This window comes from Pipistrellus hanaki (assembly GCF_964339955.1).
Source record: "Pipistrellus hanaki genome assembly, chromosome: 2".
Lineage (NCBI taxonomy): Eukaryota > Metazoa > Chordata > Mammalia > Chiroptera > Vespertilionidae > Pipistrellus > Pipistrellus hanaki.
Genome location: NC_140504.1, coordinates 41124874 through 41140436, shown reverse-complemented (window position 1 = coordinate 41140436; position 15563 = coordinate 41124874). Strand labels below are relative to the sequence as shown.

Here is a 15563-nt window from a genome sequence, read left to right as displayed (position 1 = left end):
CATTGTTTGGCTGTTGGCTTTCTGAATCCCCAGCTGCACCTCTTTTAGGACTGGCTTAAGGGAAATGGCACTTTAGAAATGCAGATGTGTAATTCCACACAAATAAAGATCTCTCATCTTCCTGTGTGACTCTTAGAAAATCCTTTTTCTCAAGATATCGTGAGGACCAGTTCTCCACTGTCCAGTGGAAAAAGGGATCCCTCACTTCCCACCAGTGGACACCCCATTTCCATTAATTACATTTTGACACATTAAAGAGGTGAGTCTATGGACTCTGAAAAGAGTGGATTGCTTTCTGGCAGATACTGGCTGTTAGCTCCCACAGGTAAGGGCAAATAACCAGCTATGGTGTAGCAAGCAGATGTTAGGCGTTTGTATAAGAGACCTTGTTAATAAAACAAGATCTTTTCATATGTATGTCCTTTCATCTTCCAATTTAGGTCAATTTCACCTCCCTCTTCCTGGGGTTAAAAGTGGTCAGCTAATTAGAGGCAGAGTAGAATTCCAACTCAGGTCTGCACAAACAAAGCACCCAGTTGGTCATAGGAATCCCCTCTTCACGGGAGAGCTTTCTCCACATCCCATGGCTGGCCTCTCATGCCCTGTCTATGCAAGAACACTCATCATCCCCAGCACTAATAGAATAATTTGGCAGTCTCCATTGAGAAAACTGGAGGCTCTGGACCATCACACTTACAGCTTGCTCAGGTTCTTTGTAGTCACACAACTGCCAGGATCTGCCACTTTGAACAGGACAGTTGCTTTCCTTCACTTCGTACTTGACAGAATAAAATACGTCATGATCTTCCTGGAAAAAAGCAATCAAAGTTACCTAGGGCTCATTCATTCAACAGCAGACCATTGGAGAGGGATCTGGTTCAGTTATGAATATTTGATATTGATTTAATTCAACAAGAACAAATCATTTATTAAAAATACTAAAAGTTATAAGTAGTTGTAAGAATGTTCACAATATATTTATAAACATGTATTTTCAAGTAACAAAGTAGTTTACAAAGTATTACCCTATTTTTGTAGAAAGCAATGTACATGCACATATATGGTTTTAAAAGCATGAAAAGTTATGAGCAAAGCTGTTAACATGTTGCTCTAAGACTTGGAGTCTAAGTGGTGGGTGTAGAGTAAACGATACTCTCTTCTTTAAAAAAAATTCCTAAATTGTCTAAGTATTTTTTTTAAAACAAATATATATTACTTTTACAATTAGAAAACAAACCAACAAACAAGAGTACTTTCTTAATTTTTTGAAAAAAAATGTTAACAAGTATCTCTGGATGATGAGATTAGTTATGGGTAATTTTAGTATTTTTATTTTTTTCCTCACATGTCATAAAATAATAAACAAAACTTTAAAGCCCAAAGGTTCTGAGTTAGATGAGCTTTTAGATGCAAAATGCTGGCATGTTGGAGCAGCAAGAGACCTGAGAGGTGAAGTTGCCTTTTCCCTCACTTTGCAGGTGAGAGAAAGGAGGCCCAGGGAGAGAGGGCCGAGCTTAGGCAGCCTCCCACATTGGAAAGGCAAAGTCAACCCAGACCTGGGTCTCCTGAGTCCAGGGGCAGTGCTCTCTCAGAGCCTGCACTCCTCAGAGTATTTGCATCTGGGAGAAGATGGAGTCAAGCACAATAGATCCGAGGTTCCTTTCAGGTCTCAGATTTTTACAAAGTGGTATGTGATAGGGATTCTGTGGACATTTTAGAAAAAAAAAAACACCAAAATAAAAACAAACCAATAACAACACATTTGCCACAGATGTCAGTCAGTCAATGACAATAACAGCAATAAAACATTACTGAGGGCACCAGGACTAGCATGACTACACTAGTTTGTAAAACAAAATGGCTCAATGTTACTTTAAAAAACAAACAAAAACAAAAAGCCCACTAGGCTTTTTTTTCTTTAATCTCATCATGTCAAATGAATGGAATTTTTCTTTCACCGAAGGAAACTATCACACATAGTAAAATTCATTTGAACAAACTATTAAAAGTTTGTATTTTTTTTTAACTTTGATTTTTTTTTCCCTTTAAAAATAATTTGTTTTCATTTGTATGACATAAGACTTTTAATTTCAAAACAGGTTATATCAAAAATAAAAATATATCCTTTGTGTCCCATTTATTTTCACAAATGCAAGAAATCCTTCTGGAATATCAGCATGTGATTAAACAGGCATCAAACCACTGAATCTACAAGTTAATACATATTCTGTTATGGCAGAATAACCAAGAATTTCCCCCAAAGAAAGATGTTAATTTTCAAATATGAAAGGATCTAAGAGGATCATATGCGAACAAACAAAAATTTGTTATTCCAAGTTTTTTTAGTCTAAAGATGGATAACACATTGGCAGCTGAAGAAAGCTTAAACTATAAATAGATCCAAATTAATTATTTCTACATTTCTTTAGAAAACAGAAACAGAATTTCTTTTTTCAAAATGATCCTGTGGAATGCCTTTGCTTCCATATTTACCTAATATTACATCAGTAAAATAGACTCAGGAACGTTGATGAAAGCTCAACAATGCTGGATGCAAGATGTTTACATGTGCACTTTTGTTCAAAAGTCCCACATGTTTATTGACTAAAGCTAGACAGAAAATCATATGATGCAATTTGATGTTTTTTCTAATGTCCAAGATCATTATATGGATACAGTCAAAGACTGAGCCTCAACTTTCAGGAAAGAAGACAACAAAGAAGAAAATCACTCTTTAGTTCCCCTAGTTAATTGTTTGAACTGGACAAAAAGGTGAAAGATACAGACTGCAATGAATTAAAGGAGTTGGAAAAAGTTGGTGGAGAGAGGCATAGTATATGAGTAAGGTCATTGGTCTTGAGTTGTCAAGGGCATTGCAAAAAAGAGCATCCATGGGACCAAGTACTTATAATGTCCTGTGGTGTCACTCCTTCAATGATGTTTGGACATCTATATGCGATAATAAACAGATCAGTTATGCCAGTGGTTGGCAAATTGTGGCTCTCGAGCCACATGTGGCTCTTTGGCCCCTTGAGATTTTAGCAAAGGCCAGGTTAGGAGTACCCTAATTAAGTTAATAACAATGTATCTATTTATATAGTTTAAGTTTAAACAATTTGGCTCTCAAAAGAACTTTCAATCATTGTACTGTTGATATTTGTCTCGGTTGACTAATGAGTTTGCTGATTACTGAGTAATGTAATAAGGCAGTGTGTTAAATATGCATTCACCCCTGTGGAATGAACTACTACAGAGATACATGATACCATACATTCTGTAAATGTTCTTGTGCTGTGTCTGATTTGCTAGTTTTCAAAGCCACCAAGGCATACTCTTCACGGGATGTCCTTGGAGATAAAAGTGGTTCGCTAAGCCTGGTTTGCTTAATGTTTTCTTTATCAAGACATGATGATTGACTTTAAAGAGAAATAAAGCTAAAGGTTGTTTGATTTTGATTTGTTTTTCTCTTTCAGTTGCATCATTCTGAATATTTTCATATAAATAACAACAAAAATCACAATTAAACTCTCCCGCCTCTCCACCCACACCAACCTAAAGTTTTGATGCATCCAGTTGAATTTTTTGGAATCACATATACTGACAGGATTTATCTTCAACCTGAGTCTATCCATTAGTGGTAAAGAATATTCAAAACCAACTAGAGGTCAAAGACAAAATGACAGTGGAATAGAAGGACATGTCCTGACCCTTGTCACAGAGCACATAGAGAGAGCAGCTGCAATGAGAGGAATCCAGCCCTAATTGGCGGAGACACAGCTGGTGAGATAGTTTGCAGCTGGGAAGGGAAGAGATCTCCTGGAAAAAGGTAAAGTCAAAGATCTTAAAATAGAACCTGCCAGATCTCTATGCCCAGAAGGTCAGGGAAAAACTACACAACGCTAAGCTGTATCATCGAGGACAGGCAAAGCATCTGACAGTGAGAAAAAGGGTCTACAGACTGTGGGAGGTAACGGATTTTAGACATTGGAGTCTAGATTTGGGATCTGAGCTGAAAGGCAGCCCTGAAGAGCTAACTGCCCAACCATGCAGTGCTGGTAAGAGAGGAGCTTGTAAAGACCTGGTCCCTCCTCGTGCTGGGGCCTGCGTCTTTCTCCACTGAACCTAGTTCTTAGGACCTTTCAGATACAGACACTTACCTGTGGCTCAGGGGCAGGAGAAGGGGTGGAGTTGTGGAATCTATGGAGAGCAGATGGCAGATGGTCCAGAAGAGGTGGAATCGCATTGGGTGCTAAGTCACATCTGGTCCCCAGTCATCATTTTCTCCTGAGAGATAGCCCCTCCCTCCAGGCAACCAATATAGCCACAACCAGATTCCACCCTGATTAACTCCTTGGAATCTGAATACTTCCTGAGGCTATAAGAACTGCCCAAAAGAAAAATCTTTAGAAGCTAAGCACCTCAATTACCCAGTTACACTGCCAGGGCCCTTCAGAGTGCTTCAGTGTGCCTTTTAGGCAAACTTACTGCAGGTGCTCCCGTGAGTCGCCATTGGGATTAAGCACCTATCTACCACAGGTACAGCAGCAAAAGCTGAGCCTGCCCACCCTACAACTACAGAACTCTGGGCAACTCAGTCACGCCTTTCCAGAGTGCAGGCTCCCTGAGCCACATCACCTGGACAGATGGTTTCTTGGTGCCACTGTGAGTCCCCCCTGGGCAAACGTGATTTCAATTTAGGGTGCAAGACAGCAAACATTGGGATATTCCCCTCCACAATTACTGACTTTTAGACACAGCAATTGTGCATTTCAAGCTCACAGGCCTACATCAAGAGAACCCAAATAGTTCCAGTAAGGAACTAGATTATCAAGCCCAGGAGACCTGAGAGATTACACTAGTAGCACCATCACCAAAAGAACCTGGGTAGCAAAGCAATCGGATCTACAACCAAAACATTACAAGAAAATGTGGGGAGACAAAAAGGTAATCCTCAATGGAAAGAAAAAGAGGAATCACCAGAAAGGTAGTTAAACTTGAGGCTAGCAGCTCAACAGAGAAAGAATTTAGAGTATTGGTTATAAGGATGTTTAAACGAATGGATGATAAATACACACAGCTCGATGAGAACTATAAGGAGCTGAATGAAAATGTCACGAACATGAAAAGAAACTAAGAGGCGATGAAGAACTACATAGCTGCAATTAAGAACACATTGGAAGGCTTAAACATCAGACTAGAGGTGGCTGAGGACCACATCAGTGAATTAGAAGACAAGATAGGAAAAAACACAAAAACACAGTAGCAACTGGAAAGAAGACTTAAAAAGCAAAAGGAAAGCCTAAGGGAGCTTTGGGACAACACAAAACAAAACAGCATTCGAATAATAGGGATACAAGAAGGAGAGGAAGAGAAGCAAGGAATAGAAAACCTGTTTGAAGAAATAATGACAGAAAAACTTCCCTGATATTGGCAAGAAAAAAACTATGCAAGTCCAAGAAGTGCATAGAGCCCCAAACAAGTTGAACCCCAAAAGACCAACACCAAAAACACATCATAATTAAATTGGCGAACACTAACGACAAAATAAGAATCTTAAAGGCTGCTGGAGAAAGACAGAAAGTCACCTACAAGGTATCTCCTATTAGAATATCAACTGATTTCTCAACAGAAACATACCAGGCAAGAAGGGAATGGAATGGCATATACAAAGTGATGCAAAGCAAGGGACTGAATCCAAGAATACTATATCCAGCAAGGCTATCATTCAAAATTGAGGTGGAGTCAGTAGCTTCACAGACAAAAAAGGGCTATGAGAGTTTATCAGTACCAAGACAGCAATGCAAGAAATGCTAAAGGGGCCGCTGTAAAAATAAAAAAGAGAAAGTAAAAAAGAAACACAAACACACACAAAAAAAAATGTCAACAAACATGTACGTGCCAATAATAACATTAAATGTAAATGGATTAAATGCACCAATAAAAAGACATAGGGTAGCTGAATGGATAAGAAAACATGACTCATATATTTTCTGACTCAAAGAGACCCACCTCAGAACAAAGGATTTATACAGACTGAGAGTGAAGGGATGGAAAAACATTTTTCAGGCAAATGGAAATGAGAAAAAAGCTGGGGTTGTGATACTTATATCTGATAAAATAGACCTCAAAGTAAAGGCCATTACAAGAGATAAGGAAGGCCACTACATAATACTAAAGGGAGCAATTCAACAAGAAGAAATAACTCTGGTAAACATATATGCACCCAATGCAGGAGAACTCAAAAAAAAAAAAAAAAAAAAAAAACACAAAAAACTGGAAGATATCAAGGGAGAGATGGACAACAATACAATCAAAGTAGGAGACTTTAATACACCACTGACATCACTAGAAAAATCCGCTAGACAAAAAATCAGCAAAGAAACAGAGAAACAGCAATTCTAAATGACAAACTAGATCAAATAGACCTAATTGACGTCTTCAGAGCAAACGACAATGAGGTACCATCTCACACCTGTCAGAATGGCTATCATCAACAAATCAACAAATGACAAATGCTGGGGAGGATGCAGAGAAAAAGGAACCCTCGTGCACTGCTGGTGGGAATGCAGACTTGTGTAGCCACTGTGTGAACAGTACGGAGTTTCCTCAAAACACTAAAAATTGAACTCCCATTTGACCCAGTGATCCGACTTCTAGAAATATATCCCAAGAAACTAGAAACATGAATCAGAAAGGATATATTATATGTACCCCTATGTTCATTGCAGCACAATTCACCATAGCTAATATCTGGAACAGCCTAAGTGCCCATCAGCAGATGAGTGGATTAAAAAACTATGGTATATCTACAAAATGGAATAATATGCTGAGGTAAAGAAGGAGTTCTTATCATTTGCAACAACATGGATGGAATTGGAGAGCATTATGCTAAGCGAAATTAGCCAGGCAGAGAAAGATAAACATCACATGGTCTCACTCATTGGTGGAATATAAAGAACCATATAAACTGATGAACAAAAATAGATTCAGAGAAAGAGAAACATCAATCAGAACGTCAAACCTCAGGGAAGGTGAGGGTCAGTGGGAGTAAGGGGGAGAGAACAACAGAGGGACTATGTGCATGCATATGAGCCTAATCAATGGACACAGACAACAGGGGGGTGGGGCATGAGTGGGGGTTGTGGGTTAATGGGGTAATAGGGACATATATGTAAAAAAATAAAATAAAATAATAAAAAAACTAAAAGTTAATAAACAATTTATAAGAAAAAATATTAAATCTAATCTATACAATTTGCAAACATAACTTTAAGAGAAATTGTTTCATCTGACAAAGATTTTTAAATGAAACTCTCTGTAGTTATCATGGAAGAAAATAAAGAGAGATTTCCTTCAAAAGTCGTAAGGATTATAATTGAAAGTCAATACATTTGGCCTATTGAACTAAAGTAAATAATTTGTATGTTTGCCTCCCTGACAAAGTTTATATAAAGTTACAAAAAGAAATTGACAGCCAGTTTGAAATTGAATTGCCAGGGCCTAAAGCAAAGAATATCCTTACATGGTATTATCCTATAATGTCATTATAATTTTTGATATTTTACAACAGCATATTGTACGATTATCCCCCAAAAACTTACAAACTAATTCTCTGAATGTTTGGGAGCAATTTAAAAAAGGAAATGAAAGGATTTAATCCCTTTCAGAAGGAACTTAGGCACTAGGAAGGCACTTAAGCATTCTATATTGCCACTCTTTACAATCCAATTGCCCACAGCTGTTGCCTGAACTTTCTGTTCATTGTGAGGATGAAACCTCATGGTGGCTGGTACCATGGATCTGTCTCTCACCCAATGGTGTGAGCTGGGCCCTCCCTGGAAAAAAAACAAAACTGAGTCCTCCAAAATATATGATCAGGGCTGGGGCTCGCCAGCAGGAGAGGGGATCCCAAGACAGGAGTTTGGTGAGGAGGCCACAGGGGCATAGGCTACCAAAGAGACAGAACTGAACCTCTAATCACCCTGCTTGACTCAGGAGGATGGCTGGTTAGCCAGAGATGGGTAAGATTCCTCAGGTAAGGAACAACCTAAGACAGGCACAGTCCCAGAGGGGCCATCAGGAGAGAATGTGGAGATCAACAGAGGTAGAGCACAGACCCTCATCCCCACAACCTTGCAGGGACATGAACCCTCACCCCTTCTGAGGGAGGTCTCCTGCCCCCATTGGCTGCTTCACTTCCCATGCCCAGCTCAGATCGGTACCCAGGTAACAGATAGAGATTTGACCCAGCTCAGATTGAGACCCAGGTAACAGACAGAGACTTAGATGACAGCAGCTGCTCTATATCTAAATCCAGCCTAGTACCAGGACTACTCAGGGCCTACTCAACAATGCAAATTATCCTTCCCACTAATATTTTCAGGGTAAACTAAGATTGTTGTTAGAGTATTAAATTTGACATTAAAATAGTAATCAAGTTTTCAGGTTAATTTAAATTGGCTAATAGAAATAAGTGAACATCCAAGAAAATTTAAGTGTACTGGGTAAAAAGCTGTTCCTAAAATATTAACTAAAATTTCTATTGGTAGTGCTTCTCATGGTAAAATTGCTTAACGTGAAATGAACCTAAAGCAGTCTTATTTTTGTGCAAAAAAGAAATTTAAAGTCATCAAGACTGCATTACAAAATTTACAAAAGCATCCATTAATTAAAAAAAAAAAAAAGAGGAGGGATAGTAGGGTAATATCATATAAGGAAAAATATCCTGTAAGTAAATTACATCTAGAAAATTTTTACTGTAGAAAATTGATTTTTATTTGTATTGCTAACAGCAAGACACCCATGAAAATCACATATAGTGTCAAAATAAGCCAAAGGAAAATCGTTTGGGCAAAAATAAATGGATTCCAAGTCAATTTTATAGAAAAGATTCCTTTATTAACTTTTGGTTGAGTATATATTTATATATTTTCAGAAAACTACTCTAAGACCATGGGGATTCCTGCAACAGAGAGGAGGTGTCTGGTCTGCTCCAACCACAAAGACAAGAGGAGAAACAGGTTAGAGATAGAAGACGCTGACAATGCCTTGCCACACTAGCAGTCAGCAGCTGTATGTCAATTCAGGTTGCCCAGGACCAAACCAGAGAGGGTCGGACCTGCATTGCCACCATCTGTCCATCATCCAGATATCATTGCTGACATGAACACATGAGGGACTATTTGAAATTGAAACTGGTCTCAGAACTGTTGGACATTGAAATTGGGACTCAAACATTTTTTGTTATTATATATTTATTTCTAGTCTGCAGTTGCAAGATTTGTTAAAAGAAAAGAAATGGGGAAAATAGATATAGAAGTAAAGAACCATTGAGCAGACTGTCAAACTATAGCGGGAAAAGAAGGGAGATTGGGGGGAAAGGGAGCTGTAAGAGATCAACCGAAGGACTTGTATGCAAGCATATAAACATAACCAAAGGATACAAGACACTGTGGGTGTGTGTGGGGGGGGCGTGGTTCAAGCCATATGTAGAAGAGGCTAGGGGAGTTCAAGTGGGAAAAAAATGAAAAAAAGAATCTTTAAAAAACCAACAAAAAAACAACTAGAACATTGCGGTTACACTTGATGCATTTAGCCATCAAGACTTCATGGTAGATATTTTATCCAATATAGTAGAAATATATTACCTTGTTTACCGTAGCAATATTGAGGAATAATTTATTGAGATATATTTATTGAGGTATAAATAAATGACATATACTTAAGATATACAAAATGATAATTTGATATATTTATATACTGTGAAATGATTACCACAAATAAGCTAATTAACTCATTGTCACCTCACAGAATTATCTGTTTTGTGTGTGTGGTTAGAATTCTTAAAATCTAGCCCGTTAGCAAATTTCAAGTATACAATGTAGTAGTATTAATTCTATTCACCATGCTGTACATTAGACCCCCAAGACCTATTCAATTTATTTTTTAAATGTATTTTTATTGATTTCAAAGAGGAAGGGAAAAGGAGAGAAAGATAGAAATATCAATGATGAGAGAGAATCACTGATTGGCTGCCTCATCCACACCCCACACTAGGTATCAAGCCTGAAGCCTGGGTATAAGCCCTGACTGGGAATTGAACCACCACCTCCTGATTCATAGGTTGATGCTCAACCCTTGAGCTAAGCAACCTGGCTCATTTTATAACTGAAAGTTTGTACCCTTGACAAACACCTCCCCATTCCTCCCATCCCATAGTCCCTGACAATAACCATTGTACTTTCTGTTTCTGTTAAGATTGACTTTTTTAGATTCCATTTATATGTGATATTATACAGTATGTGTTAAACAAATCCCCTTAAGCACCTCCTTCCATTTGAGGTCTGGATGTCTTTATATTTCCATTTAAGGCCAGTCACCCAGCAAATACTCTTGCTGTGGCCTGACTGAGTTCCTGAATTTTCCCACTCTACATAGTCCCTTTCAAACGACTCCATCTACCTTTCTTTAATTTTAGCCTAGGATACCTGTCCTCTGATCACCTAGGAGGCCAACCTTGGAGTCTTGAGGACTAGTCATACCCTGCCCAGGTCCCAGCCCAGATTATGTGGTTGGTCTATTCTAAAAGTTGTAAGCCTCTACTTTTAAATATTGGGATTTTATTTTTTTTTGGTGTGGGGTGGAGTGTGTGTGTGTGTGTGTGTGTGTGTGTGTGTGTCCTGGGTTCAAGTGATAGCACAAATCCCAAATGACATCAAGGTTAAACACTACTCACTCACCGTCTTATTGACTTCGGTTATGCGGTACAATACAAACTGGTTGCCACTTTTGCTTCCATCATTGTATTTCCTCAGAGCTGCATCCACAGCCTTAAGTAAATCCTCATCATTGCAGACAACTTCTTGCTGTTGGTCCCCTTGGGCTAAACTTGTTAGCAGCGTGGTACAAAGGAAAAGGATGGCAATTAACTTCATGATTTAACAGTCTCCTTCTGGGAGTTTCACCAAGAATGGTTAGCTAGCTTGGAGGCTGATGTTAACCCTCTTTAGACTCTAATCTCTTCTGTCTCTTCTCTCTGCCTTAGCACTTTAGGGTTCTGTTTGGCTTCCTGCTGCCCTCCACTATTTGCCCTCTTATAAAGGACAAATGGCTCTACTGGATTATCCAGGCAGATCTGAGGCTGGTACATTACACACTGGGTTGTTGACCTGCTTGTTTGCATTTGGGAAGCATGTATGAGCACATTTCCAGGAAAGTGTACAACATTATACAGCAAATCAGAGTACAATCCAATAAAGGAGGAGAAAAAAAATCAAATACCTGTTATTCCATTTCCCAAATGACTTTCACAAAGCTATTTATGAATGTCACTACATGTGAAGAAAATGCAACCATGAGAAGACACCTTTCAATAAAATGTCCTTGCCCTCCTGGAGAGCCCATGCACAGGGACATAGTGAGTGCAGGGAGTCTCACACCAGGACATTGGCATGACTGAAAATTAAAAATGGGCATCCTACCTGTTCTCTGTCCAAGCCAGCCTCTCTCCACTCAACTGGATCTGCTGTAGAAAGGAAAATGTTCCCCAGGGTGGAGGGGACAGGGGAGAAACTTAAAGAGAGATGGTTTGAGTGAAGCCTGCTTACCCTGTCCTTCCTTCTTGTTCCTGGTTTGGTGGACTTTACAGGGGTCTTTCATTCACCAAGCCTAAGTGACCTTTCAGATCAAGTTAGACTATTCAGGAAGAGGAGATCTGAAGGTAGGTTAAAGATATTGACTAGTAGATGCATGGCTTCAAGTGTTACACTCTTCCCCAAAAAAAGATGTTTGATGTTTTTGTTATTGGTGATCGGTTACCTTGCTTGCCACCCAATCTCCCTGAGAACCCCTGGAAAAGAGGGATCCATGGGGAATGAGTGATGGCCTTGTAACAGAGTGACAGGAACATGAGCTTGGCAACAAGCCCAACCTTGATTCCCATCCAGCTCTGCTACTTAACTGTTATGTGATCCTGAGCAAATTGGGTCATATAGTCTTTCTGAACCTCCATGTTCTCATCTGGAAAAGTGAAATATTATAATACCTTATGCGTTTTTTTCTGAGGAGTAATGAGATAATATATGTGCAAAGCCTGATATTTAGTTCATATAAATTATATCTAATATTAGTGCTGTTTGGTTTAGAATCCTGACTTACTGAAGCAGTTTCAGATGTGTGTAGATGGCAGAAGGTAGATTCTAGTTTGTGTAAGGCAGGGTCAGGGGGTGGTGGGAGATGTAGGAAATGAAACTAAAGATGAAAAAGACTTGGGTAAGTTCTTAGACATGAAAGAAAGAGAGACCCACAAAGATGGAGAAGCTGGGGGTGGGAGAGGGAGGAGGTGACTGATGTGCAGGGTCCAGGAGGAGTTGAAAAGGAGCACAGGGCTGATCAGGGTGGGTGTTTCAAGTGAAGATTCAGAAACAGGACTTGCCAGTGTATACAGGCGGCATAATAAACAAGAAAGCAGGTGACTTTGGAGGAGGTTGTTCTGAGTTCTAATCCCAGGCCCAGTTTCCTGACTATAACAAACACTTTTTAGCTATTGTGTAATAAAATAAATCTAGAAAAGGAGCAATCAATGGTATCTTGTCTAAATCTCTAGTACAATGTAAGCTCCCTAGAGAAGGGATTGTTTCTTTTTTTTTTTTTTTTTTTTTTTTTTTGCCTTCGATCATATTTTTATTCAAAATTAGCTGTCCAAAGTGACTTGACCGTTGTGGAATAAACAATGTAAGTTTATGCCACGGGCTTCTTCTCTTCTGTGGTGGGTTTCTTTTCTGCGGGCTTCTTCTCAGCTGCTGGTTTCTTGGTAGCTGCAGCCTTTTTCCCCACCACAGGCTTCTTCTGCTTCTTAGGGCCCACAGCCTTCTTTGCTTTCTTCCCCACCACAGGCTTCTTGCCTGGAACCCCCTTCTCATCTGACTTGGCTTCCAATGCTGCTGCTGCTTTATCCAGCCGAAGCTTGTGGTTCTTGGCCTGACGAAGAATGGTGTTCCGGCGCATGGTCTTTGCATATGGGTTTAGCGTCAACATGATTCTCAGATTTTTCAGTGGATTCTTCTTCAGGACTCTGCGGTGAATCTTCTTGCGTGGTGCACGCAGGGCTCTTTGGATCTCTGGGCTTTTCAAGATTCTGCTCAGGTCTGTATTGAGCATCTTGTGCATGGGAAGGCTGTAGTTACTCTTGAGGGAGGCAGATCTACGCCAGGTGCCATACAGCTCATCTAACTTGCGGAAAGCACCTTCAGTCCAAATGCAGAAGCGGCCCACATGCCCTCCAGGTGCAAGTTTCAAAATGTTCAGTTTGCTTACATTAAGCAGAGTAATTCCAGGGATGTTTCTGAAGGCTTTGATGATACCGTTGTCCTCATTATAGATGATACAAGGTCCCCTGCGCTGGATACGACGGCGGTTTCTCATTTTGCCCTTGCCAGCCCTCATTCGCTGAGAGGCAAAGACCTTTTTTATATCATTCCAGGCCTTAAGTTTCTTAAGACGCAAAACAGCCTCCTTGGTTTTCTTGTAGCCTTCAACTTTATCTTCAACCACCAAAGGAAGTTCAGGAACTTCCTCAATACGGTGACCTTTAGACATGACCAGCGCTGGTAAGGCTGAGGCGGCGAGGGCAGAGCAGATGGCATATCGTTTCTGTGTTGTGTTTACTCTGCGGTGCCAACGGCGCCAGGTTTTGGTTGGTGCAAACATGCGGCCCCCACGACACATATTTCCAAAAGCACCCTGGCCAGAACGATGAGTTCCACCACCTCGGACTCTGGGAATCCGAGCCACAGCTCTGCCAGTACCCCAGGACTCGGCACTGGTTTGATGACCTGCCAATTCACTGACAGCATAGGGTTGTCTATTGTTTTTGCGCAAGTTGGTGTGAACGAAGTTCACAATATCTGGTCGAATGGGAGCCTTGAACACAGCAGGCAAAGTGACATTTTTGCCAGATGTTTCCCCCTTTTCAGAGTACACGGATATCAGTGGACGAGCACACGCCATGGCGGAGAGAGGAGAGGGCCACGCTCCTCTCTACCCGGCGGCTCCCACAGGAAAAGCGAGAAGGGATTGTTTCTTACCCCATTATTCAACTGTAGCAACTGTGTTTGCATATTATAAATGCATTAAATGGACATGAATTGGGAACATTCAATTCCATGTTTTCTAGGTACTATTTTCAATCACTGAGACAGTATTTGTGAAAGTATTTTATAAATTAGAAAACTCTACTGAGGGGTAGGTTAAGATTCACCACATTTTGGCTATTTTATGAGGCCAAGTAATGTAATCTCTTGGAACCTCTTTTAACTTTAAATCTCATAATATTATAGTCTTATTATATTAAATGAGACTGCTGTGTAAGCTGTAGTATTAATACATAAGTTTTAGATGTTGAAGTCCACATAATGCTAAGTACTTTGGATGTGTACTACATAGAGCATCTTATTTAATTCTAACAAAGACCCAATGAGCTAATACTATTATTAGCTTTGTTTTACACGAGAAATCCTTAAAGAGATTAAGTATCTTTCCCTCAAGACCATGCAACTAGTAAATTATGAGATTGGGATTCAAATTCAAGCTAATCTGATGCCAGACAGAGCCCGTGTTCTCTATAATAATGTTCTACTGCCTTATGTAGCTTTCTATTTTTATATATTTAATTTTATGAGAAGTGTATCAATAATAGGGTGAAGCCCTATTGCAACTCTTTTCAGGATACTGAGTAATAATCAACTCCATGGGCATAGGTAGGGACCATTTTTGATATGTATATCATAGTGGTATATGTTAAATACCATTGTATGATAGAATTCTATATCAATCTAGAATTAAGTAGCATTTTAACAGATTTTTATACCACAGTTTTTGGTGCAGTTGAAGTCATTCACTCTAAGATCCTGAAATTCACACAAACGTATTGTAGCTCTTACCTTACACTGTCCAATCACCTGTAACAAAGAGTTTATCATTCTGTACTGCTTTATTTAGGTTGAATATGAAGACAAAAAAGTGATGCAACATCCCTTATTGTCCTTTAAAATTTATTTGTGATTTCTCAACAAATCCTCTTTCAAACCTGTATTTTCTTTTTTTCTTTTTTTTAAGTTTATTTATTTTTATTATTTTTTTAATAAATATATTTTATTGAATTTTTTACAGAGAGGAAGGGAGAGGGATAGAGAGCTAGAAACATTGATGAGAGAGAAACATCGACCAGCCACTTCCTGCACACCCTCCTTCAGGGATGTGCCCGCAACCAAGGCACATGCCCCCGACCGGAATCGAACCCAGGACCCCTCAGTCCGCAGGCCCACACTCTATCTACTGAGCCATACCGGTTTTGGCAGAAGAAGTTTAAGTTTAAAAAATTTGGCTCTCGCCGAAACCGGTTTGGCTCAGTGGTAGAGCGTTGGTCTGAGGACTGAAAGGTCCCAAGTTCGATTCCGGTCAAGGGCATGCACCTTGTCAAACCTGTATTTTCTTAATCTGTTTCTGTGAGTTAGATATCATAGGCACCCAAAACCCTCATGAGAACCACATATAAACTGTTTAAA

At 39.6% G+C, this 15563-nt stretch overlaps 2 protein-coding genes across 2 annotated transcripts in view; both read right to left on the bottom strand.

Moving 5' to 3' along the window:
- The window catches only part of LOC311616478 (kininogen-1-like), a gene marked incomplete at its 5' end in the record, with an annotated part of 37772 nt that extends 26838 nt beyond the window's left edge, over positions 1–10934 (bottom strand). The window contains 2 exons of the mRNA XM_084871833.1: positions 698–808; positions 10740–10934. Coding sequence (XP_084727959.1) covers positions 698–808; positions 10740–10934 — 306 coding nt within the window. The remainder of the gene's footprint in view (positions 1–697; positions 809–10739) is intronic.
- LOC311616475 (large ribosomal subunit protein uL4-like) lies at positions 10897–15142 on the bottom strand. Its single transcript, XM_084871822.1, has one exon. It carries the CDS (start codon positions 14005–14007, stop codon positions 12739–12741), a length of 1269 nt encoding a protein of 422 aa, XP_084727948.1. The 5' UTR covers positions 14008–15142; the 3' UTR covers positions 10897–12738.
- Between the last annotated feature and the right edge of the window lie 421 nt (positions 15143–15563).

Excerpts from the sequence above, each read along its gene's own strand:
- LOC311616475 (XM_084871822.1), bottom strand. The coding sequence starts at position 14,007 with ATGGCGTGTGCTCGTCCACTGATATCCGTGTACTCTGAAAAGGGGGAA.